The sequence below is a fragment of the Rhipicephalus sanguineus genome, chromosome 2 (assembly GCF_013339695.2).
Source record: "Rhipicephalus sanguineus isolate Rsan-2018 chromosome 2, BIME_Rsan_1.4, whole genome shotgun sequence".
NCBI classification, from domain to species: domain Eukaryota; kingdom Metazoa; phylum Arthropoda; class Arachnida; order Ixodida; family Ixodidae; genus Rhipicephalus; species Rhipicephalus sanguineus.
Genome location: NC_051177.1, coordinates 133,543,956 through 133,569,067, shown reverse-complemented (window position 1 = coordinate 133,569,067; position 25,112 = coordinate 133,543,956). Strand labels below are relative to the sequence as shown.

General features: G+C 46.5%; 1 protein-coding gene and 1 non-coding gene across 5 annotated transcripts in view; both read left to right on the top strand.

The window, feature by feature from the left end:
• The window catches only part of LOC119383677 (uncharacterized), a 53,269-nt gene that overhangs the window by 8,173 nt on the left and 19,984 nt on the right, over positions 1-25,112 (top strand). For 2 of the 4 annotated variants that reach the window (XR_007415154.1, XM_037651954.2), the window contains exon 2: positions 7,282-7,329. Coding sequence is in view for 3 of the 4 variants with exons in the window: in XM_037651954.2 (XP_037507882.1) it covers positions 7,282-7,329 (48 nt within the window). In the remaining variant the exon portion in view is untranslated. Of the gene's footprint in view, positions 1-7,281; positions 7,330-17,212; positions 17,252-25,112 lie in introns of all 4 variants that reach the window. The other 2 variants (XM_037651953.2, XM_049412618.1) reach the window with 2 other exon arrangements.
• Trnaf-gaa (transfer RNA phenylalanine (anticodon GAA)) lies at positions 20,790-20,863 on the top strand. The gene has a single exon. It is a non-coding gene; the product is annotated as a tRNA-Phe (tRNA).

Below are 25,112 nucleotides of genomic sequence, written 5' to 3'. Positions count from 1 at the left end.
TAGGGATTTTCTTTTTGCGTAGCATTTTTTTCATGCTACGCAACTTCGTCCTGCACCATGGCGCCCCGCGCAAACTTTTGAGCGGCAGAGGACGTGTTTTCCTTCCGAAGATATGGAAGCATTGCTCGTTCAGTGCAACATCGTTCATCGCATGACGACGGCATACCATGCGCAAACCAATGGCCTAACTGAAAGTTTCACTCGCACTCTCGGTCGTATGCTGACAGGGACGTAGCCAGAAATTTTTTTCGGGAGAGGGGGGTTCCACCATACTTTATGTACGTCCGTGCGTGCGGTTGTATGTGTGCGTTTTATATACACTTACGAGGCCGGGGGGGGGGGGGGGGGGAGTTGAACCCCTACGCCCCTGTATGCTGACGATGTACACCGCATCAGACCAGACCTACTGGGACACCGTACTTCCTTTCGTGACATATGCGTACACAACTGCTACGCAAGCGACCACAGGATTCTCACCGTTCTTTCTTTTATACGGACGCAAGCCATCGTGCAGGCTGGACACCGTGCTTTCTTAGACACCTGACGCATGTGTGTACAGTCCGATTTCCGACGATGCCAGGTACGCAGAAGATGGCCGACACTTAGCCAGTTGATTTACGACAGAAGAGCAAGGTAGCCAGAGGCTGAGACGCGACGACAACCGAGCTCTTGTTGCTTTCAAGACAGGTGCCCTCGTCTGGCTTTGCGTCCCACCGAACACTCCTGGATTTTCCTCCTAGTTACTGGCCCGATATCACGGCCCCCACCACATTCTCGCTCGGACATCTCCTGTCAATTACGAGGTAGAGCCCTTGACACCATCTGACGACTTGCGCCGTCGCGACCGAGACATCGTCCGCGTGTCTCGCATCAAGCTATAGTATGACCCACTATTCTGTCTACGCCTTAAGTCACCAGGATGGCTCCGCTATTCCCCGGAGGCCAACGTAGTGAAGAGGACGACGAGCAAGCACACGAGCAAGCAAGCAGGCAAGCAACCAAGCAAGGAAGCCGCAGTTTTCAATAGTAGCATGGGACACGAGCTCGCGCTTGCCCGGATTCTGGCTGCTTGACGCCCGCCGCTCTCCGACGCACTACTCTTGACGCCTCTCATATTTCCCTGAAGACGCGTCAATAAACCACGTCACAGTAAGAACAAAACGAGTATTTGATCGCTTCGCAGCAAACCGATCCTCACAAGATGTGGGATATGCCGAATTCTTTTATTATATTGTTTCACAGACGGACCTCTTGCGAGATAGTTGAGGTAAAAAACATTCTCATTCTGCCACTTTTCGATTACATAAAAAAGAGCACTTACACAGTTGGGCGTCTTCGTTGCTATCCCGCACACGCGTCCTGCCAACGAAAACCATAACGCCGGAACGAAGAGACAAGGACATCCGCTGTTGATGTTGTTGTCGTGGCGTCCTTAATAAGCACAAAAAAATTCGCTTCTTTGCGCCTTCTCCTTTGTGTATGGCCCGAGGAAAATTCGACGTCCCTGTGCTCTGGTTATATGATATTGAGGTCCTAACAAGCCGAACTTGCTATACTATTTTTCTATAAGATCTGTAAGCTTTGTTCATTTAGAATTCAGTGATAGCTACAAAGATACACCACTTACAGTGGCTCTCCCGCACGCCTTTTATTTAATGCAACACCGTTAATACAGTGCCCTCATAAATATGGAACCCTACGTGTTTTAAGAGCGAAGCTGTTCTTAGTCGAGTCTTTAGTGACCGATGTTGGCGTAACGCAGGTGGTCATTTCACGGGTATGTGCCACAGAAATAGGGTAAATCCCAGAGAAACTGGGTAAGGCCCTCTACTCACCACTGGTCCACTACAAGTGAAGAAGAAAACTTGCTGCGGGCCGGAAGCTGATGAAACTCAAAGGGCACAACAAGAGGAAGAAGACCGCGGGCACCGAAGGCGCGCACAGTAGTAATAAACGGAATACCAAAAAAAAAAGAAGAACCTTGCCTTCGTGCGTCTAGAACGCAGTTGTCTCGTTTCTGCGACATTAGCGCTTTCAGAATGGCCAAGTTCTCTCGTTCTCCCGATGAAGATACCGCCCGACGTGAGCGTCAGCGAGAACTGACGCAGATCCGGCTGACGCATGGCAATGGCCAGTATGGGACAGGCGCTGAATGTGCCGATTGGCGTTCAGACTACTGTAGATTGCCTTCCCAGAAACATTCCTGATGACCTTGCCATTGACGTGCACCTTAAGCGAAGATTTCTTTGTAAACCTTTGTATAAGAGCGCTATGGTCGAGATGCAATACTGCCCCCTCAGAGCTTCGTAAAGAGCGCCTAATAAAGAGCAGTGGCACAACATGTCTGAAAGACAAAACACAGAAATGCGATAGCCTGACGAAGGCAAGGCCACCAGTTTCGCTGTTTCATCAGTGTCCGCTTAGCGGAGCTGGTTGAATTTTTCAGCAAGGGTGGACATTTCGCCTTGTTGGCGGCGACTTTTGTGTGTGTCAGCGCCATATGCTAGAATGAAGTTGCAAAAAATTGTTTTGAGGGCGTGTAATTTATGGGCATGCACTTGCTCTCACCCTTTTTGGAACTTAATTCTGTCATATGATGAAGACACACAAAAAAACATGGTTGATCCCTCCGTTATACGAATCTGTATAACACGAAAGTGAAATGTGTCCTCGCAGAAGTAGTTGGATGGTTATTATACATTGATATATGAGAGCTTGCATAAAGCATTTTGGTGTTTGGCTGCTATAGCACTTCTGGATGTGCTATAGCCCCACCATGCGTCACATGAGTTGGCACATGGTGGCACATCTCCATCCCGACGACTAATGTCCATGAACATGATTAACCCTTTGTGGTAGCTGTAGCAATTAACATACACCTGGACAATATAAGGTGAATCCCGCGCAAAGATGGCTTCAGCGTGCACAGCATTGTCATTTGAGGAGACAAGTGGCAAGGTGTGCGCTCCCTAGTAGTCGGTGCCAGTGCACTATAAGGTGTAGTCGGCGACACGACACCATTAGTCCATTAGACCAACCATAGGTTTTTCTACAACACTGCAGCGAAAGCCTCCGCCGCATTGAGACTACTGAAACGCTCACAGTCTGTGCTCGTTAGTGCCATGACGCATTATTCGTGGCCTCTGAGATTAGCTCCGGCAACGCACCACTGCTAGTGTTGCTCGGGCCGTTCCATTCGCACGGGGAGAACGTAATCAGAGAAAGCGGTGTGACAGCCAGAAGAGCGTCGGTTATTGGAAGCTCAGCTTTTTCACTCAGCTTGGGCTAAGGTTGCCATCCCGCGTTATGTTAAAGATTTGAAGGAAGGATCACACCACGGCCCGGTAGAAATGTGACAGGGAACGCTGTGTGCTTCTTGTGTACCCTCTAGTCTGGCCCGTGAGTCTGGCCGTGATTTCGCGCGGTTCGAGCGAGGAACGCGGTGTGACAGCCAGGCGAGCTTCGCTGATCTACTTTTATTGCGATAGCAATTACATGGACAGTCTCGGCTGGAAAATGTCCGCCCCCGTCGCCGTCATGCACCGTATATGTATAAGTATGTATATATATATATAAAAGCCCCAAAGAAAAATAATTAAGAAAAATGCTTCCGAAGCGCGGAATTGAACCAGGGACCTCTTGCTCCGCAGCGAGTGGCGCCACTACGCCACGGAACGCAGGTCCTCCGCATAGCTAACGGCGAGCGTTATATACACACCCTTTGCCGCTGGACGGACTCAGAGATGGCCGACGCTCATAAGCGTTTCTTCATTACCAGCGAGATGGCGCTAGGAGCGCGACGAGCGCATTTAAATGTCGTCGGCGAGCTCGCTCGCTTCTTCTTATATTTGCGCAAGGAGAGCCTTGGCCTTCCGCTGTCTGCTCGCGCGGTTTTCTCGTGGTGAGGGCAAGAGGGATGTTTCAAGCTTTAACCGTGATGTCCGTGCTCATGTCACGGAGCGCCGCTAAACGACGCCGCTAAACGAACAAACAGAAGATGAGCGCGAACTATCAAGTGTCACAGCTTGACACTGGAAGCACGCTAGTTTCCTTCGCTGCTTCGGCCGCCTTTGTAACAGGAGCGCTGTTCAAACTGAGAGTATCCATTGGCGAGCCCCACTTCGTATAGCATTTAGTTCCTTGCTATCGCACTCATTGCTTCGCCCTTGTGGCGAAACTGTGATTTTTTTCATATGAATGGATTCAATGAACGAGGCTTGGGTTAAAGCCGCCATCACGCGGTGTAAGGCGTTGGCAAAAATTACTGCTTTTGGAAAAGCGCACCGTTGCACCGTTGCTACGGGACGGCCGTAGCTACGGTGCAAGGTCGCATTGCTAGCTGAACTTCATTTGATGGCGCAAATGTTAAGACAGGAAGGTAGAAGACGCGTAAGACACGGACAAGCGCAAGGACAAGTGCGCTTGTCCTTGCGCGTTATTTTATGCGTTAGGCAAAATGCCGCGCAACTGTTGTGTGCCGTTGTGTCCCACGAATGCATCGAAGGAGACGCAGTTACGCTACCGCGAGGTTCTCAGTAACGCAGAACGCAGAGCAGCATGGCTGCGAAACATTTCCCGTGAAGTACCCGGAGGGAAGGGAACAGTATGGCAGCTGAATGACAGGTGCCTGGTGTGCGCCTTGCATTTTACGGAAGAGGACTGCAAGAAGACCGAGAAGTTGACGATACTCTTGCCAACGGCTGTGCCGACAGTGTTCCCCGGTTATCCCAAGATACATAAGCACGAGAAGCACGCCTGCTTCGAGGAAGAAGCGGCCATGCTTGGAAATAGAAGACGATGATGCGCAGTCGCGTGCCGAGTGCTCGGGCAATGCTGCTTCAAAAGACAGGCTTGTCATTAGCCAAAACGGTTCGTCAAGTGACAGCACTGAAGTCACGACGCCCAACAACTACGAGCATCATGTCAAACTACATTCGACCTTGTTAAACTGGCAGAAGAAGCTAAAAAACGCGCTTCTTACAAGCGAAGTTCGCTCCTATGAAAGGAGCGCTGCAGGCCCTTCAAGAAATAGTGCATGAGGCTGAGGATCATGCACAGTTTTATGAAATAACACGGACATTGCCTTTTTATGAAGGTGCTCAATGGTGCTGCGCAAAGTGAGAAGACTGCCAGGTTCGTTAGAAACCAAGTACGCATTTTCTCGACGGAGAAGCCCCACTACAGTGCCGTCATTCTAAGGAATGTGTAAATGGAAGGCATGCTCCAACAAAGGTTATGAGCATGCAAGGTCCAGAAATCTCTTTAAGCTCCCGTTTCGCTCAACGCTCAAGAAATATGTAGGCCATTCAACAGGTGAAATCGGCGTCACTTCGTTGATGAAGGAGCGGCTGTGCTTCGAATTCAAGGGTCTCACTGTAGAGCAAGAAGCGTTCTGCTTCCTGATCATTGACGAGATGGTCATACAGAAGAGGGTCATATATGACGGACAAGTCGACAAACTTTTGGTCTCCTTGACCGTGGTGAATAGGAGCACTAAACAGCGGTACCCCAAGTGGCAAACCGATTACTATGTTTTGTAATAAGAGGCTTGTCAACATCGTATATTATTTCTATCGGATATTTTTTCACGAAACGCCTGAAAGGTGACCAGCTGTTCTCTATGACCACGGAAGTGCGGAAAGTGGACTTGCGAGGCGGATGACCACGCCATGGAAGTCTGCAAAGTTTTAATAAAAAAGCTCTTAAGAGCGCTTCTTGCCAACTAGGCAGGAAATGTTAATAGTATGTCTGTTGAGCATCTCGTACGCTTGGCCTAAAAACTTCTGGCCAAGAAAGTGCTGCGCCTGTGATTCCAATAACACAGTGATCCTTTTTTCACGCACGTGCCATAAAGCATTATGAGTCCCTTGATGTTCACAATGCTTTTGTTTCTAAGGTGTGAGCAACTATGATTCCGGAAATACAACGGCACCTGTGACTCTCGTGTTGCAAAAATGACTGTAGCACAGACATACATTATCGAGGGTGAACAGCGCAACGGCAACAAAAGAGAGAAAACATGATGCCAAAAATTGCAACTCGCAGGAGCAACCATTTCAGATAAAACTAACACTTGCTGCATTTAGATCGAAGCATCGCCGGCGCACATTCGGTAGGACGATTACCAATATAGTTAACGCTATAGCAAGTTTATTGTAACCCTCTAAAAATTAACAAGCGCATAGCAGCTGCGCTGTCAAGCCGCGATCCGCCGCAATAATTCCGGCGCTCTCGCTTTCGGTCTCCCCAGCGGCTCCCCTACTGGTGGCGCCGCGGCGGCAGCCAGGAGCACTAGGCGCGCCATGCAGTATCCGCTCCACGAGGCAGGCCGCACCGTGTGGTACTGGAGACCCAAAGTTGAAATCTAGACGAAGGAACATTTTCAACATTATAAGTGCGGAGCACTTTAAGGGCCCCGGCTGCCGTATACGGTCGTATATGTTGTCGTATGCTGTCGTATGCTGTTGCCGTCGTCTCATGTCGCTTGGCGTCAGGCAGGCAAAACTATGTATAGCATAGCCATCTCTAGCATATCTATAGCATATTGCAAGCCCACTCATGAAAAGGAAATTCACCAAAGGATGGTCTCGAGCACATAAGGCATTACTAAATCATTTATGCAATCTGCCGCTGCCCCTAAAACGAAACGTATGCAGTGATTGCATACTTCAAGTTCTAACATATTCTGCTGAAACTTGGTGGATAACAAAGGACATTGTGGAAAAAGTTAAGGACTACACTGTGCGCCACAGAGCGCACTATGGTAGCCGCAACATTGAGAGATCAGGAAGCAGCAGAATGGGCTGGACAAAAAACGTGCGTGGTTGATATTCTGGTTCATATTAAGGGGACTAAGTGGACTTACCAAGGTCACGTGATGCGTGGGTGGTCACTTAGAGCAATGTAGTGAATACCGAGGGAAGGGACCACGGCAGCAAGTTAGATGGAGCGATGGAATTAAGTGCGCAGGAATAATATGGAATGAGCTCAGGCAAGATAGATCTAATTGGATATCATTGTCCACTGCCGCCTTCGTCTTGCAGTGCGCATAGACACAGGGTGACAATGATGGTGATCGCATCACATGTCTGTCTTTGTATTATTACATCATTATCATCGCCACAATATTAATTGTTCGAAACATATTATCACAAATGACACACCTGTAAAAAATGTTATTAGTTACATTACTTTGCCAATCATATGCACAGTCATATGTCAGTGATTTCATCGACGATGTAACACGCCGCCTTTATAGCCATTCATTTTCCTTTATTTCAGCAAATGATTCTGGCCCGCAGTCAAAAGGCTCAAATCCAGAAAAACCATGTGAGCACCTACGGGCCCTTTTTCTTCGTTTTCTGATATCGAAAAAAAAAATAATTGGCAATGAATTATGGGTCATTGTTGGCCCACCTCGGTGTGGCGCATTCTGAACATTTTTCAATCCTCCCAATCATTAAACAGCCATCTCCCCAGGCCTGAATCACTTAAGAACTTCAACGTATCTTCTTATTGACTCAAAGCAGCAAGTTCCGCAGCCGACCCGAACTGTCTTTCACACCGAAAATCAATGAAGGCCTTGCTGAAATTTTTGCGTGCCAGTGGCCTATTGAATAGGCTTTAGTACTGCCGACCTACACCTTCATTTTTTTGTATTTTTCATCGCGCGCCTGCTCTTCTCTCCGCTTTCCTTTCCATCTCTCTTTCCCTTTCCCCCTCCCCTTCGTGTAGGGTAGCTAACCGGATGCTACCATTGTCGTTGACCTCCCTGCCTTCCTCTCGTTTTATTATCTATCTCTCTTATTCTCTGAATCTGCCAGCACGGCACCATTAAACTGCAATGAGGAATTTAACAGTGCGGAGATAAACACGGAATGTACTGGCGATGTCCTGAAGTTTTGAAAGGCCGCCTCGGTTTATTTACAATACGCGTATTGTTTCATCGTTGATTTTTTCATACTCAGTAAACTCAATATTGTGAGTTTCGTTTTGCATATTGAATGAGAAGCGTTTCTCGGCGAACCAAACGTACTTTGACGTTTTCTATCTATCTATCTATCTATCTATCTATCTATCTATCTATCTATCTATCTATCTATCTATCTATCTATCTATCTATCTATCTATCTATCTATCTATCTATCTATCTATCTATCTATCTATCTATCTGGCCGCCTTCGGCTGGGCGCTCTCGTGGTAGTCTGCCTAATTTGGTACGTATATAACAAAATCGGCATAGGAGGACGTGAGTGTACGACGAATACGATACGCAGGTGCCATGAATTCGCAGGTGCCATGCTTTCCTGTGGTGTGCGTCATGAAATTCTTTTCGACAGTCACGTGTGGCACATACCCGCATACCGCGGCCCGTGGTATGCGGGTATGCGCGAAATTATTTCACATTTGCACTAGGTGGCAGCTGACCAAGCAACCCTCACCTTCTAACCTAAGGCATTAAGTCTGAAAAGATTACGTGCCACGTGACGTCCTCTGCAGTCATGTTATTGCTGCGCCAATTGCGCCAACCTGCGCGGTGAAACCCGTTACGACCTGCTACATTTCGGCAGAAATCGCGTAATTTGCGCCGAGCGTGCGCCAAGATATAATTTTTGGTGGTGTTTCGCCGAGAAAGAAGAGAGAGAGAGAAATGGTAGGCCCTCGATATGCATCCACAAGTTGCTGTTGTAAACTTTAGTGGTAATTGGAGCATACAGGCGAAAGCTGTGTAGCTAAAAAGTAAACCTCTCAAGGCCAATAACTAGGTATTCAACAGAGAACATTACTCGGTTGAACTAATCGAGATGAGCAGGTAATATCGCAGTTCCCGTCCTAGCTCTTGATTCGGCTTACAATAATGTGCATGCCTGACCACCATTCGTGCTACAACTTTGCCCATTGGGACCACCTTTCCTAGCGGCAAACACATGCGCACAGTGTCTCGTAAACGGCGACTTCAGCACTGAGGCGCGTGCCGTAAACTTTTGCTTAGTGCAAATAGATGGCGGCATGCGAAGTCGCGTAGGTTGGAAAGTTTGTACAACAGCTCGGTGTACTGACCCACACAGTGACTCCCGGGAGGCGCGAGGTGGAAGCTGCAGTTTCCATATGTTGTGGCAGGCTCACATTATAAATACAACGTTTTCATGGAAATGTGGAGTTTATATACGCAAGGTTTATTGCAACACTCTGACTATCTAGACTCAATTCTGCCAATAATGCTGCATGCCGAGTTTTCCGGCGGCGAAGGAGCCGGAAGTCACGAAGCAAATATTTAGATAAGAAATTCCTTAACCCTGGGCTGGAGTCGCACATACTTATGCTTTGTTATTCGCACGTGCTTTTACAGTGGTAGCTCCGGAGAAATAAAAAAAACATGGATGATCCCTCTGTCAGAGGAATCGGTATAACACGAAAGTAAAACGTGTCTTCACAGACGTAATTGAGCGTTTGTTGTGCATTGTTCCTCGAGGGCGGAGGAATGAATGCTATAGCAACAAGTTGTAATGTCACGCGAAGAACGGCAAGCAGCTCGAAACTTGCAACGCGCTGCTCAAGCAGAAAGAACGCACGGAACGAACATACACAGGATGAGCGCGGACTAACAACTGTCACAGCTCGACAGTTAAAGTGCGCTGGTCAAATACAAACGCACGAAACGAACGCACAAGCATACACAGGATGAGCGCGAACTGTCACAGTTGTAACTTATTTGTTTGTGAGCAGAGAAGTTCAGTTGTCCGTGAGCGAGAAGTTGAGACGGACGCAAATCAGTAAGTAATAAGAAATTTGAATGGCAAGCGAACCCAGGCCTTTCGCGTGGTAAGCCGGTGTTATACCCCAGAGCGACACGCGATTGGTTGGAACTGCTTTCTAAAAAAAACCATACCAATGCCACATAAGGCAAGGAGTCTCCTTGACGCATGTAATGTTGCGTGGCAGAAGTGTAGAACTGCGCTGTACATGTCAATTGCACAAGGGCATGCGCACATCATACAAAACAAATTAGTATCGCCCGAATACGGCATTCTTGAAAGGACCACGTCTTTGCAACAAAGAAAGTGTGAAATACAAAGCGGATCTTGTGACACGCGCGTCAGGCCTGGTCAAACAGCATCGTTCAGGAGCCAGCATCGTTCTTGCAGCTTACGCTCAGTGTGACAGCCTTGGAGATTGACTCGATGAATTTGAAAGCGTGGCCCTCCATAACAAGTGGAAGGCAAGACGCCAAGACGAGGCCAAGTCATGGCTCGTTCATTTCCCTCCGGAAGAGAAAGCCAGGACGTGGTCTGTAAACAAGGGCACCACGGTCGACACGTATGGAAATTTCAAGAGCACGTTTCTGCAGACTTTGGAAACAGTGCGACAAATAAAAACGAAGTGATAAAATAGAAAAAAGCAACAAAGACAGTCACTACTATTATCATCAGGTTAATGGTGAAAATATAGGCCTGTAATATGTACATGTTCAAAGATGTGCTTTTCTTCTGCAAAAAGCAGAAAATTCAACACTGTCAAACAAAATTACCTATTCACAGCAGATGCAGCGATTGAAATAACTAAATGCTGGTTGAAGTGAAAGGGCACTTCAGCCTACGCATGACCTTGTATATATTGGCCTAAGGGTTGATAACATTGCAAGTTCTGAGTATAATATTTAGTGAGGTCTCTCGCAGCGTCTAGTACATGCTTATTTGCTCTGAAACCTAGCCCTATACACAAGGTGTCCCAGCTATCTATAACTAAGGGTTAAAAAATACAATATTAGAGGCAGGCCGGTGAAATCAATTGCAAATTGCTGACAGCCACCTTGCGTATTAAGACAATTTTTTGTTTTGTAATTAACTAAGTAGTTAATTAGGATTCTTTAACTTAATTGCTAAATATTGACTTTAGGCAAGAAATGCTGTTTGCAAAGTTCGAGAGCGTCTTCAGAAACCCCAATTCCATTATTTGCGATAAAGAAAGTCTCACGTGTACGATTTTTTTTCAAGTTGCAAAGAAAGCCCACGAAATACAAAAAGAACCACGTGACTAGCGCATTCTCGCGCCGTGAGAATGCTGCCCTCAGCGGTGACTTCAGCGAAGGAAATGAGCTGCGGCCGCGACTCGCCGTCTCCGTTGCAGCGGTAGGCCGATAAGTTAGCGATGGCTTTTTGGCCCGCGCTCGCTACAACTTGCACCATCACGCGCGCCAAATGGCTGGCAACGGGCCAAGAAACCACCGCCCACTTATCGGCCTACCGCTGCAACGGAGCCGGCGAGTCCCGGCCGCAGCTGATTTCGTTCGCTAAAACCTTGGCTGAGGGCAGCATTTTCGCGGCGCGTGAATGCGCTAGTCACGTGGGCTTTCTTTGCAGCTTGGAAGAAATGGTATACGTGAGACTTTGTTTATCGAAAATAATGCAGTTGGAGTTTCTGAAGACACTCTCGAACTTTGCAAGTCGAATTTCTTGACTAAAGTCAATATTTAGCAATTTAGTTAAAACAAACTAGTTAATTATCGAACAAAAACTTGTCTGTAGTTCGCATGGTGACTGTCAGTAATTTGCAACTGATTTCACTCGCCTGCCTCTAATATTGTACTTTGAACCCTTGGCTAAAGATAGCTGGGACACCGGTGATGCGGTGGCTGCCATGTAACATAGGATGTTACATGGCAGCCACCGCATCACACCAACTTGTAGCAGCCGTGTTTCTTTACATTAGCGGACATTCCAGGAAAGTTTAGCCACATATGAGACGATCTATGGCATTCGCAGGAACAAACTGCCATTTTACGAAACTTCTGCTGACCATAACTTAGACTTGCACATTACTGTCCTTAGTCTTACAGCTCTTAGCCCCGCATATTTTATGTCATATTCGCTGGTAGTCGATAGCCTAATAGGTTCTCATCCACTGTTGCATCATTCGAAAACACTTGCATAATAGTTATTTGCAATCACGACAAGGCGGAAAGAGCAGCTAAAACATTCAGGATTTATTATTGAGGTACATGTGTTGCATTGAATATAAGACACATAAATACCGAAGGATTTCTCAAAGTCGCGGGACTGTGTGACACCTCCTAAAAGATCATCCGTTAGAGAACAACATCTTGGCAAATTGTGGTAGACGAAGAAAAATGTCATACAAAATGACCAAAGTGGTAAGATGACCAAGATCGTAAGCAGGAAATAAAAGAGATACATTGACGTAGAAGAGACCAGTTACTATGAAAATTGTGGAATATTTATCACTTGAGCAAGCGTGAACGCAAGGCATTTTTAAATATTCCGAAGGATCCCTTCTTTGCATATGCAGGCAAATAACTGCAGAATGATACCAACGAAAGTATTGCACTTAACAATTTGCTATTATTAGTCCTTGCCTTAGGAAGCGGAATTCTATTTCATTTTGCAAAACGAGTCGCTGATACACTAAGAGAATAATTAGTTTGCAGTAAAGAAATATGAATTTTTCTATTCACGTAATTATGTATAAGAATGCCCAACAAATATCTGTTTAGCTTTGAAACAATAAAATCACCTGGGAGAACAGTAAGAACGACACATCCGACATGAAGGTGCTGAGCGTTGTTATTCTTATTGCCTGGTTCTGGATATGCTGGACGGCCGATAGACCAGCAGCATACGTGTTTCTTCTTGATGAAATGCAATATATAATTTTGCTATGAAACAAAGCGTATTAAAGTGAAAACGAAATTAATGATCCCATTACCTCTTTGTGGTGAAGGAATTAAAATCATTTTAAAGGGGTGGTGCCATCAAATTTCGAGGCTATAACAAGCCTGTTGTGGGTTTCCTCTGTATGCAAGGACACTCCACACGAAGGGTCAGACACAGCAAACGTTTAGAATGTATTTTAATTAACGTCCAAATTGTACCCAAATGCACATTGTCCCGATCGAAACCCATCGCTAGCGCAATAACTCTGACGCAGATCTATAGGAGGGGCAAAGAAAGTTGTAGTGACGTCACACCAGATCTGCTGCAGTGATGTGAGTGACCTCCGGACCTCCGCAACGTATGTACCGGCTGTAGTGAATTAGAATATATTCTAGTTCACAATAGTACCGGTAAAGCATCGGTTGCTACATCACTCGCCGATTTTCGATCGATTCCTGGCTTCTTGCGTCACAGCCTTGTGTGGTCACGTGACCAAGCCCCTACACTTCTACGTCACTGCCCAACTTCGGCGCCCAGAAAGCGAAACCGAAAGTTGTCCACATCAAAAGGCGATATTAAATTATTTAGCGAGAATACATGAATCTTTGTGCGTGCATCATGCTTGCTGGAGCTATAGGAAACGCTCACAGCAAAGAACGCGCAAGCCACAAATTTGGTGGCACCACCCCTTTAATATGCAGAATAGCTCCTTTTCTAAGCGACGGCACTGATGTCAGTTGATATTTCTTTTTAAATTCCATTTCGCTCCCTTTATTGCTTACACTGTTGTCAGAGAATGCGTTAACTTTATTTTCGTTCAGTGCGACACGAATTGATTTTCTTCAAGGGAAGTACTACACGTTTTCAAGGACTGAGTTTTTACGGCCAACCGAAAACCTTTTCAGGCGGCGGATTACTTCAGTAAGTTTGATGCGACTGTGTATCTGTTCAAGTTCGCACTGCTATAAATCATGGAGAACAACTTGTACTCGGAAGAGTTTGTACTTTGAGTGGATACTTCGAAAAGTTTTAACCAGAGCTCCTTGTTCTTTAGTAATGTAAGGATGCCGAGGGTGAAAGCACTCAATTGCCCAATGTCGATAGCCCCCTGGAGTAGGACATGAAAAAAAAATACGGGTCGCCTTGTTAGTATAAGTGCAACATTACAAATCATCCGCATTTTGATGTTTTGAGAGAGTTTTCGACCTAAGGGCTGATGCTTAAGTGAAACGTGGCAAAGTTCACCCTCATTTTCTTTTCTTGAGGGTGCGGTTACACTATGTATTTCCTTTGGCGTCATTATTCTGCGAGTCTGCCCACTCCAAGCCAGCGTGCCCGAAAAAAAAATTCGGCAGATCCCACGCGTTGTGGGAATCGGTTTCATGCGAAACAGGCAGCGAGTACTTCGATGCTGTACTTTATGGCTTTGAGCCAAGCGTTACGAGGTAGGACGACGTGTTTTTCTAAGTGTAGTAGCGGTGTACACACCGTGGGCTTACCAGGAAGGTAACTCATGGTGCAACGTAACGTCAGGCATGACGTTAGAGTACATATGTCGGTATTATCGAAATTTAAGTGCACTTTATGGTGCAATGATGTGAATATGATAAGCTTCGTTAATGCATTTCTCCGGGGTCGAGCAATGCTTCTATATAGCTTGCTGAATCATAGGATTACAAAAGTAATGTTTAATAGACAGCTATAACAGCGGAGCCAACACTGCCACCACAGACGTTAATCTGATATGACGCTTGTATTGTAGGAGCACATATGTAGTGTTTATTGCGTTCTTGTAAAATTGGATAGCCAGCACCACAACCACAATTGACGTTCCACCGACATTACGCCTGCATAGGCTGTTTTTCCAAACCAGTTTATAGACCTGGCGTCGCTCTGTGGTAGAATACCTGATTGCAACGTAGAATGCTTGGGTTCGATTCCTGCTGGGATCCTAATATTTATTCCTTCCATTCGTCGGGTCAACGCTGCCGATGTCGGTTTTTCATAGCGCTCTCGCATCTTAATTACCAATGTCTGTTCTCGCCTTTTATGGGTAGATAAAAATTGTCAATCACCTGTGTGAGCATTCCCGTACACCGCGTCCCGTGGTAAACGGGCATGTGCCACATGTGTGTGGAGGAAAGAGTTTGACAAAGTACGCGACAGGTTTTTCACGTTATTCATTTCATGACCCGCCAGCCATGTTCGTGAAATCCTCATACCCTCTTACGCCAATTTTGATCTGCACCAAGTTAAGGAGGCAATCATGAGAGCACTCAGTCGTAGGTGGCTAGATAGATATATAGATAAGTAGAGTCGTAGATAGATACGCACATACAAACGCTCAAAGTGCCAAAGGTTCGCTAAGAAATGCTTCGCATTTAAAAGAAACAAAGAAACGCAAAACAACGTGATGGCATCCTGTGCTATTTTGGTGTGTGCAAATTCAGGAGCATAATTCCGCTGGAGAGCATTCGCGATTTTGACTATAAATTCTAGTTTGTACTTGACAGTTGTGCATATCATGATGAATTGAAAACGACGAGAACAACTTGCGCGAAATTGTTTCATTATGTCGCATGAAAGCAGTGCTGTTCTGGTACTCGTAACAATATCAGACCTATGTGTTTACTATACATTCAAAAAATAAGATCAAAATAAATATACTTCATCACGAAACGAAGAAAAACGCGTGGAAACAAAGGCGCTAATGGAAGGTCTCTTGATACGGCTTCTCAAATGGTTGCCCAGTTTATCCGCATGCCGAGCTAAGGCATATTTTCCGCGAATGCTTGTCAGAAAAATTTTAAATCGACGCGTAATAAGGGAAAAAGTTCTTTCCGATTAATACGTGACACGATCAGTGATGCCATGTCAATTTGCGTTCTGAATGGCTGCCTTGAACATCAAAGAGGAAAGTTGTATGTGCGTTGAGCGAGGATGGACTTCTAAGCCCAGTCATTAATTATTTCACTTTATTCGCTTATTAAAGTACTTTGTTTTTGCTAAACAGATTAGGAGTCAAATATCTTTCTTCTACTAGACTTTTCACTATAGTTGTTGCGCTAGGCACGATGTAGATACCGCAAAAGATTTTCAGTGGCTGACGTGAAACTTGTACTGCAATATTCAGTACATATGCGAGTCACCCAGGCAAGCACGCATGGAGGCGACGCCCACCCTTTCTTGCAGAAAACAATTCTCCGATGGCCGGCTGCATGATACTTTCGATGAATACTTTATGCACGGAGAATACCTTACCACTATCGGCCACACCGAATGCATATTTTACGTTTGTTTTATATGCATTGCTGAATTACATCGCGTGCGATGGGCACTCAAGTCACTTCAGGCGATCGAAAAGCCGTGGTGTGCAGCGGGGATTGACTCTGTTACTTCTATTCGCTCTTGCTGTTCGTCTCTTGGAAATGGTATTTGTGTTCGCATAGAAAAATCCCTGCCCGAGATTGCTATCCAAGTGGAGATATCGAACTATCGAACGCGCCTGTTTCAATGCGAGACATTCGTAAATGCGTTCAATACAACGGGACGCGGCATGTGCTCCTGTCGTACTGAATAGAGCATCGGGCTTTTCTACAAGAGACGCAAAGTTCAAATACAACAGAAGGTACATTTTCAACGTTATGAGTGCGGAACACTTTAGGCGCCTCGGCATGCGGTCGAATGTTGTCGTATGCTGTCGTATGCTGTCGTCGTCTCATGTCGCTTGGCGTCACGCAGGCAAAACCATGTTTAGGACAGCCATCTGTAGCATATCTATAGCATATCGCAAGCCTACTCATGAAATGGAAATTCATTGAAGGATGACCTGGAGTGCATACGGCATTACTGAATCATATATATTGTATGCAATCTGCCGCTGCCCCTAAAAGGAAGAGTATGCAGTGACTGCAAACTTCCATTTCTAACATATGCGGCTGAAACTTGGAGGATAACAAAGAAACTCGTGGAAAAAGCTAAGGACCACACAGCGTGCAACAGAGCGGAAAATGGTAGACGCAACGTTGAGAGATCGGCAAACAGCACAATGGGCTGGACAAACAGCAGGCGTGGCTGATAATCTAGTTCGTATTAAGGGAACTAAGTGGATCTGACTGGTCACGTAATGCGTGGGTGGTCATTTAGAGCAATGAAGTGAATACCGAGGTGGGAGCACGACAGATGGAGCGATGGAATTAAGTGCGCAGGAATAATATGGAATGAGCTCGCGCAAGATAGATCAAATTGGATATCATTGTCCACTGCCGTCTTCGTCTTGCAGTGAACATAGAAACAGGGTGCAAAAGATGATGATCGTATCACATGTCTGTCTTTGTATCTTTACATCATTATTATCGCCACAATACTAACTACTCGAAACATATTATCACCAATGGCACACCTGTAAAAAATGTTGTTGGTCACATTACTTTGCTAATCATATGCACAATTATATTCCAGTAATTTCCTCGACGATGTAACACGCCGCATTTACAGCCATTCAATGCCCTTTATTTTAATTTCCCTTTGCCTTATTTCAGCGGACGCACAGTTAACAGGTTCAAATGAAGGACAAGCATGTGAGTACCGATGTGCCTTTTTTTACTGATATCGAAAAAAGAATAATTGGCAGTGAATTCTGGGTCCGTGTTTGCCCACATCGGAGTGGCGCATTCTGAACATTGTCAAATCCACCCAGTTAATAAACAGCCATCTTCCCAGGCCTGAATCACTCAAGGACTTCAGCGTATTTTCTTATTGTCTCAAACTGCCAGCACGCCACAATTAAACTGCATTGAAGAATTGCACAATACGGAGATAAACACGCAAGTGTACTGGCGATGTCCTGACGTTTTGAAAGGGCGCCTTAGTTTGTTAGAATACGCGTATTGTTTCAAGAGTGATTCTTTCATACCCTGTAAACTAAATATTCTGTCTCCTTTTTATATTAAATGCGAAGCGTTCTTCAGCGAACCAAACGCACTTTGACCTTTTATTGTCATAGCAATAATATGGGCAGTCACAACGGGTTCCTGCCGTCGCCGTCGCCGTCATGTCCGTCCCGTATGAAGGAAAAATTGATAAAAAAACCCGCACATTTTATGTTCTACCGCGGGTAAAAACGCGCAAGCGGAGGCGACGAACGCTGCCGAAGCAGAGATCAAACGAGCCGGCCCATTTCCGTCGATCGGAGGGTGTATGCGATGACATACCCCCCTCCGGAGGTCTGCCGTCAAAGCAGACAAGAAGCGCCCCACCTGTCTTTAACGACCATGAGAAGACGCGAGGGGGGTGGGGTGTCGCGCGAGCAGACACAGCGAACTTTGAATACAAGGGCGCGGTCGCGATCGCTGGCGCGCGCGCTATCTCGATAGTCGTCACAGCGGGCGGCTCGTATACCCTTCTACGTGCTGCGCTCTCAACGCGAAGGGACTATGCGGAAAGCATCTCTCCCAGGAGCGACCGTATTCTCTTACACCAGCGTTTTGTAGTTACGCGAGATCAGACAGAAAACAGTTAGCTGCGAGCTTCACTTCGTATAACACTGCAATTTGTTGCTATCGCATTCATTAATTGCACCGCCCTTGCTGTGAAACTGTGACTTTTTCTATCTATCTATCTATCTATCTATCTATCTATCTATCTATCTATCTATCTATCTATCTATCTATCTATCTATCTATCTATCTATCTATCTATCTATCTGCAGAAGAATTGATGCCTGGGCAAGTTGGAATTTGTTATGCATGTTCGTGTGTGGTGTGTAGTCTTTCCGTTGTCCCTTGTTCTTGCGCCGCCCGTTTCGAACATGCATATCTATCTATCTATCTATCTATCTATCTATCTATCTATCTATCTATCTATCTATCTATCTATCTATCTATCTATCTATCTATCTATCTATCTATCTATCTATCTATCTGGCCGCCTACGGCTTCGCGCTGTCATGGTCATCTCCTTAACTTGGTATACCGGGTGCCCCAGCTAACTTTAGCCAAGGGTTAAAAAATACAATATTCGAAGCAGGCGAGCGAAACCATTTGCAAATTGCTGACAGCCACCTTGCGCGCTACAGAGATATTTTTGTTTTGTAATTAATTATTTGTTAATTAGTCTTATTTAATGAAATTGCTAAATATTGACTTTAGGCAAAAAATGCGACTTGCAAAGTTCGAGAGTGTCTTCAAAAACCCCCACTACATTATTTGCGTTAAAAAAAGTCTCACGTACACCATTTTTTCCAAGCTCTAAAGAAAGCCTACGAAATACAAAAAGAACCACGTGACCAGCGCATTCGCACGGCAGCGAACATGCTGCTCTCAGCCGTGGTTTCAGCGAACAAAATCAGCTTCGGCGGCGACTCGCCGGATTCTCTGCAGCGGTACACCGATATGTTAACGGTGGTTTCTTGCCCGCGTCAGCCAGTTGGTGTGCGAGACGGTGCAAGTTGTAGCGAACGCGGGCCAAGAAACCACCGTTAACTTAGAGCAGCATGTTTCACTGCCGCACGAATGCGCTAGTCACGTGGTTCTTTTTGTATTTCGCAGGCTTTCTTTGCAGACTGGAAAAAATTGTATACGTGAGACTTTTTTTAACGCAAATAATGTAGTGGTGGTTTTTGAAGACACTCTCGAACTTTGCGAGTCGCATTTCTTGCCTGAAGTCAATATTTAGCAATTTCATTGAATAAGCCTAACTAACAAATTAATTAATTACAAAACAATAAATGTATGGAGTGCGTAAGGTGGCTGTCAGCAATTTCCGACTGATTTCACTCTCCTGCCTGTAATATTGTATTTTTTTACCGTTGGCTAAAGATAACTGGGACACCCGGTACACCAAAATTTGCATAAGAGGACGTGAGCGTATGACGAATACGATTAGCGAATCACGATATGAAAACGTCACTTCCCTGTCGTGTACGTCATGAAATCCTTTTCCACAGTCACGTGTGGCAGATACCCGCATACTGCGGCCCGTGGTATGCGGGTATACGCGAATTTATTTGACCTTTGCACGAGGTGACAGCTGACCAACAAACCCTCGCATTCTAACCTAAGACATTAAGTCTGCCGCCTCGTGCAAAGATGACCTGCCACGAGACGCCCTCTGCGGGGATGTAATTACTGCGCCAATTGCGCCAAACTGCGCGAAGAGGTGGAACCCGCAACAACCTGCTACATTTCGGCAGAAATCGCATTATTTGCTTATTTAAGAAAGGGAAAATAGACAACCACCCGTTTTGTAGCCCGAAGCCACAAGGAAATCCATACGGATTTCTCAGAAATAAAGCATATAGTTGCCGAAAAATTCGTCCTGGTCCGGGGATCGAACCCGGGAACAACGCCTATCCGGGGCGGTCGCTCTACCAATTGAGCTAACCAGGAAGCCAGCAATTGGCAGCGCGAGGGCGAATCCATCGGCAACTCGAAGCAACTGGACACATATTGCAAGTCAGTTCTGCGGAAACCCGCAAGGTGGCGGAAGGGTTAAGAAAGGGAAAATAGACAACCACCCGTTTTGTAGCCCGAAGCCACAAGGAAATCCATACGGATTTCTCAGAAATAAAGCATATAGTTGCCGAAAAATTCGTCCTGGTCCGGGGATCGAACCCGGGACCAACGCCTATCCGGGGCGGTCGCTCTACCAATTGAGCTAACCAGGAAGCCAGCAATTGGCAGCGCGAGGGCGAATCCATCGGTAACAAAACGGGTGGTTGTCTATTTTCCCTTTCTTAACCCTTCCGCCACCTTGCGGGTTTCCGCAGAACTGACTTGCAATATGTGTCCAGTTGCTTCGAGTTGCCGATGGATTCGCCCTCGCGCTGCCAATTGCTGGCTTCCTGGTTAGCTCAATTGGTAGAGCGACCGCCCCGGATAGGCGTTGGTCCGGGTTTGATCCCCGGACCAGGACGAATTTTTCGGCAACTATATGCTTTATTTCTGAGAAATCCGTGTGGATTTCCTTGTGGCTTCGGGCTACAAAACGGGTGGTTGTCTATTTTCCCTTTCTTAACCCTTCCGCCACCTTGCGGGTTTCCGCAGAACTGACTTGCAATATGTGTCCAGTTGCTTCGAGTTGCCGATGGATTCGCCCTCGCGCTGCCAATTGCTGGCTTCCTGGTTAGCTCAATTGGTAGAGCGACCGCCCCGAATAGGCGTTGGTCCCGGGTTCGATCCCCGGACCAGGACGAATTTTTCGGCAACTATATGCTTTATTTCTGAGAAATCCGTATGGATTTCCTTGTGGCTTCGGGCTACAAAACGGGTGGTTGTCTATTTTCCCTTTCTTAATCCTTCTGCCACCTTGCGGGTTTCTGCAGAACTGACTTGCAATATTTGCTTATTTGCGCCGAGCGTGCGCCAAGATATAATTTTGGTGGCCTTTCACTGAGAAAGAACGGAAAGAGAAATGGCAGGTGCTCGAAATGCGTCCATAGGTTGTCGTTGTACTTTTCAGTGGTAACTGGAGCAGACAGGCGAGAGCTCTGTAGTTAAAAAACCTCTCAAGGCCAATACCTATAGGTACTCAACAGAGAACATTATTCGATCGAGTTAATCGGGATAAGAAACTAAAATCGCAGTTCCCGTCCTAGCTCTTGATCCGGCTTACAATAATGTCCATGCCTGACCACCATTCGTGCTACAACTTTGCCCATTGGGACCACCTTTCCTAGCGGCAAACAGATGCGCACAGTGTCTCGTAAACGGCGACTTCAGCACTGACGCGCGTGCCGTGAACTTTTGCTTAGTGCAAATAGAAGGCGGCATGCGAAGTCGCGTAAGTTTGAAAGTTTGTACAACAGCTGGGTGTACTGACCCACACAGTGACTCCCGGGAGGCGGGAGGTGGAAGCTGCAGTTGCCGTATGTTGTGACAGGCTCACATTATAAATACATGTTTTGATGGAAATGTGGAGTTTATATACGCAAGGTTTATCGCTGCACTCTACGTGTCTAGACTCAATTATGCCATTAATGCTGCATGTTGGGTTTTCCGGCCTGGAAGGAGCGGGGGGCGGGACCCTGCCAGAAAATACCGACTACCCTATACTGTGAAATTACATCATCACGTCAGGTGAAAAGAGTTAATGAATGTAGTGGAGTCAAAAAAGAATCTAAAAACCGGTGATGTTACACGTTTCTGTGAGGCACCAGACTTTTATATGAAGGGTGGTAGTATTCATAAAAGCAAGCAACACGTGACTGTACTTGAAACGTTTCGATTTAGTTGAGTTATTTTACAAAAAATATACATAGTGCTGTCTGTCCGGACACCCAAAAGAATTCTTACACGGTGCTTAAGTTTTATACTGTACAATGGTCAGGATTTATTAACAATCCCAGACGCTGCGGTCGCTTGTGGGACTTTTGCTAGGAAAGCACGATGACACACTATCCCGGTATATCGGTGCTGCCTCTCGACTTCGACAAAAGTAAAACAATCGGTCCAAAAAAATGCGATGCCCTTCATTCTCGCAAACGTCGTTGAGCGCAGCGTCACAATTCGGACACAATGTACCAAATTATTTGTTATCTATATTAATAAGCACCAGCGAACCAAAAACAATAAATTGCGACATATACTTCAGCGGGCAACTGACCCGCCTATGTTGTATTGAAAGCACAGACGTCATTGCCATTGTTCTTTTCTATAGAAAAGAAAATATGCGTGGCAAATTTACGCCACTTGAAGCATCAGAGAAAGCCGCATTGAATAGGAAATGAGAAGTGTATCGCAAGGAAACGTCAGGCGGCCTGATGTCGCGGCTATATAGAAATTTACGGCTGTCCAAAGGAAAGCGATGATCAGGGAGTTGATTTCACCTCCTGGGATATTAGACAGAATGTTTCAGCTAAGAAGCACCAGGTATGTAAACAACATAGGCGCTGCGCGTCTCCAATTCGCGCAGTATGGTTTTGAGCCATATAGAACGCGTCAGAATATTTTTCCTATGTGCCAAGCTCGGCAATTAACAAAGATTGCTTAATTAATTTTTTAAATAGTAACTCTAGAGAAAAATCTCCAATACAAAAGTTGTAGCGCTTGTTCAGAAACATCGAATTTGTTGATCTATGCTAAGGTAAGTCTCCTGCTTAATTTTTTTCCAGCCTTTCTTTAAAGCGCGCGAAATTTTTAAAAAATACCACGTGAGAGCCGCCTCACGCGCGGCGCTTTTGGTGCAATCAAACGTGAGTTCAAAATTTTATGAAAGGCGGCTCCGTGCACGAAGGTCGATTGAGCAGACTTTCGGTGACTGCGATGTCGTGCACTCTTGGTACGAACGCGGCGCCGCGTGGCTGCGCTGCGCGGTGCGCCAGCGCTAACGGTGCGGCCGCGCATCAAATCTAATCGGTACGGGCGCACAAGAGCTTGGAGGCGGGGCTTCGTTTCGAATGAACAGCGCGGGAGCGCGGCGTGCGGGTTTTGCAGTGAAGCAAACTTAAAGCGCCTGAGAAACCACGGTGCGTTGCTGGAACCCCGAGGCGTTGCTCAGCGCAACGTGTTGTGTAGTTGCGGTACTTGAGAATTGAGCGGTCCCTCTTTTTAGAAGCGAAGCTCCTTATGCTCTCACGGTGTCCGTTATCGCCGTCGTCGGCGTAGCTCCCCATCGGACCGAAGCACAGGTGTAACATATACCGTACATAGAGCGTTCATAGCGCGCATATCGTTTAAAAATGGACCGTACTATGTCCGTCCAACTGACCGCGCATCTGTCCGTCCGTCCATCCATCCGTCCGTCCGTGCGTCCATCTGGCCATCCCTTCGTCGATGTATACATTAAAATGATATTATGGTATTGAAAAAAGTCACAGTTTCGCCGCAACGGCGAAGCAATCAATGCGATAGCAACAAATTGTAATGCAACGCGAAGAACGGAAAGCAGCTCGAAATTGCGAGCGCGTCGCTCGAGCCCAAAGGACGCACGAAAAGAACGCACACAGGACGAGCGCGAACTATCATGCGTCACAGCTCGATACTTGAAGCGCACTGCTGAAACATAAAGGAGGACACACGAAACGAACGCACACGTACACACAGGACGAGCGCGCACTAAATGTCACAGTTGTTATTTATTTCTGTTTGAACATCGCGCTCCTTTCGCAAACGCGGCCGCTGCAGCGAGCGAAGTGGCCTTCGTACGCTCTGTGACTTCAGCGCGGACATCGAGGGGAAAGCACAAGACATACAACCCGCCGCCTGCCCCCCTTCTTTCCTTGAGATAAGCGCACGAAGGCGACTACGCCCTGTAGGGCGCAGAGCATCGGCTGTCGTGGGAGCGAGGCGACGACCTTTAAAGCGCGCCCAGCGCCCAACGCCCAGCCCGCACATCGTACCATCTCACTGATAGTGAAGAAACGCTTATAAGCGCCTGCCGTCTCGGAGTCCGACCAGCGGTAAAAGATGTGTATATAACGCTCGCCGTTAGCTACTTGGAGGATCTGCGTTTCGTGGCGTAGTGGTTACCGCCACGCGCTGAGGAGCGAGAGGTCCCTGGTTCGATTCCGCGCTTCGGAAGCAGTTTTCTGAATTATTTTTCTTTGGGGCTTTTATATATATATACATACTTATACATATACGGTGCATGACGGCGGCGGCGATGGGGACGGACAAAAAAATCACAGCATATCCACGGAGTGAATGATGATGAGTGGGCGAAGCTGCGGAGGTTCATCGGTAAACCGTGAATCTTCCGTGAATTCTGCCCAGTACATCATCACCGACGTGAGATCGGGCGCGTTTATACTAAAGGTTCGATGAGTTATGACGACTTGCAGCTCACTTTAATTTTACACGTACGCTGTGAATTTTCATTGTTTAGAAAACCATTCCTTTAGAAAACATCTGGCGTCTTTCGTTAAGCAGCTGGCGTCTTTTCGTTTTGCTTTAGAAACATCTGGCGTTCTTTCGTTTTGCTTTTACAAAACATCTGGCGTCTTTCGTTGGTTTCGTTGGTTTAGCTAACACTTACACTTCTACTTCTACTAACGTTTCCTACTGGAACATGCCAATGGCTGCTAATGGGGAATGAGAGACAGAAGAATTCGGCTTTTAGTTAACGCGCACGCTGCGATTTTTTTTTTCTTCAACAACGCACAGGAGAAATCTCCCACCGGCACCACCTTGCAGGTCAAAGCGTAAGACTGGTTACATACTACGCTACGAGGGACGAACGGGTGCCGCCTTAAGGAGCTTCGCCCCTAAAACCAGCCGAGACTGTCCATATAATTGCTATCGCAATAAAAAGAGGAACCGCTCAATCCTCAAATACCGTAACTACACAACACGTCGCGCTGAGCGAAGCACGCTTTCGTGCAACGCTTCGTGGTTTCTCAGGCGCTTTAAGTTTGCTTCACGGCAAAACACGCACGGCGCGCTCCCACGCTTTTCAATGGAACCGAAGCCCCGCCTCCAAGCTCTTGTGCGCCTGTGCCGATTA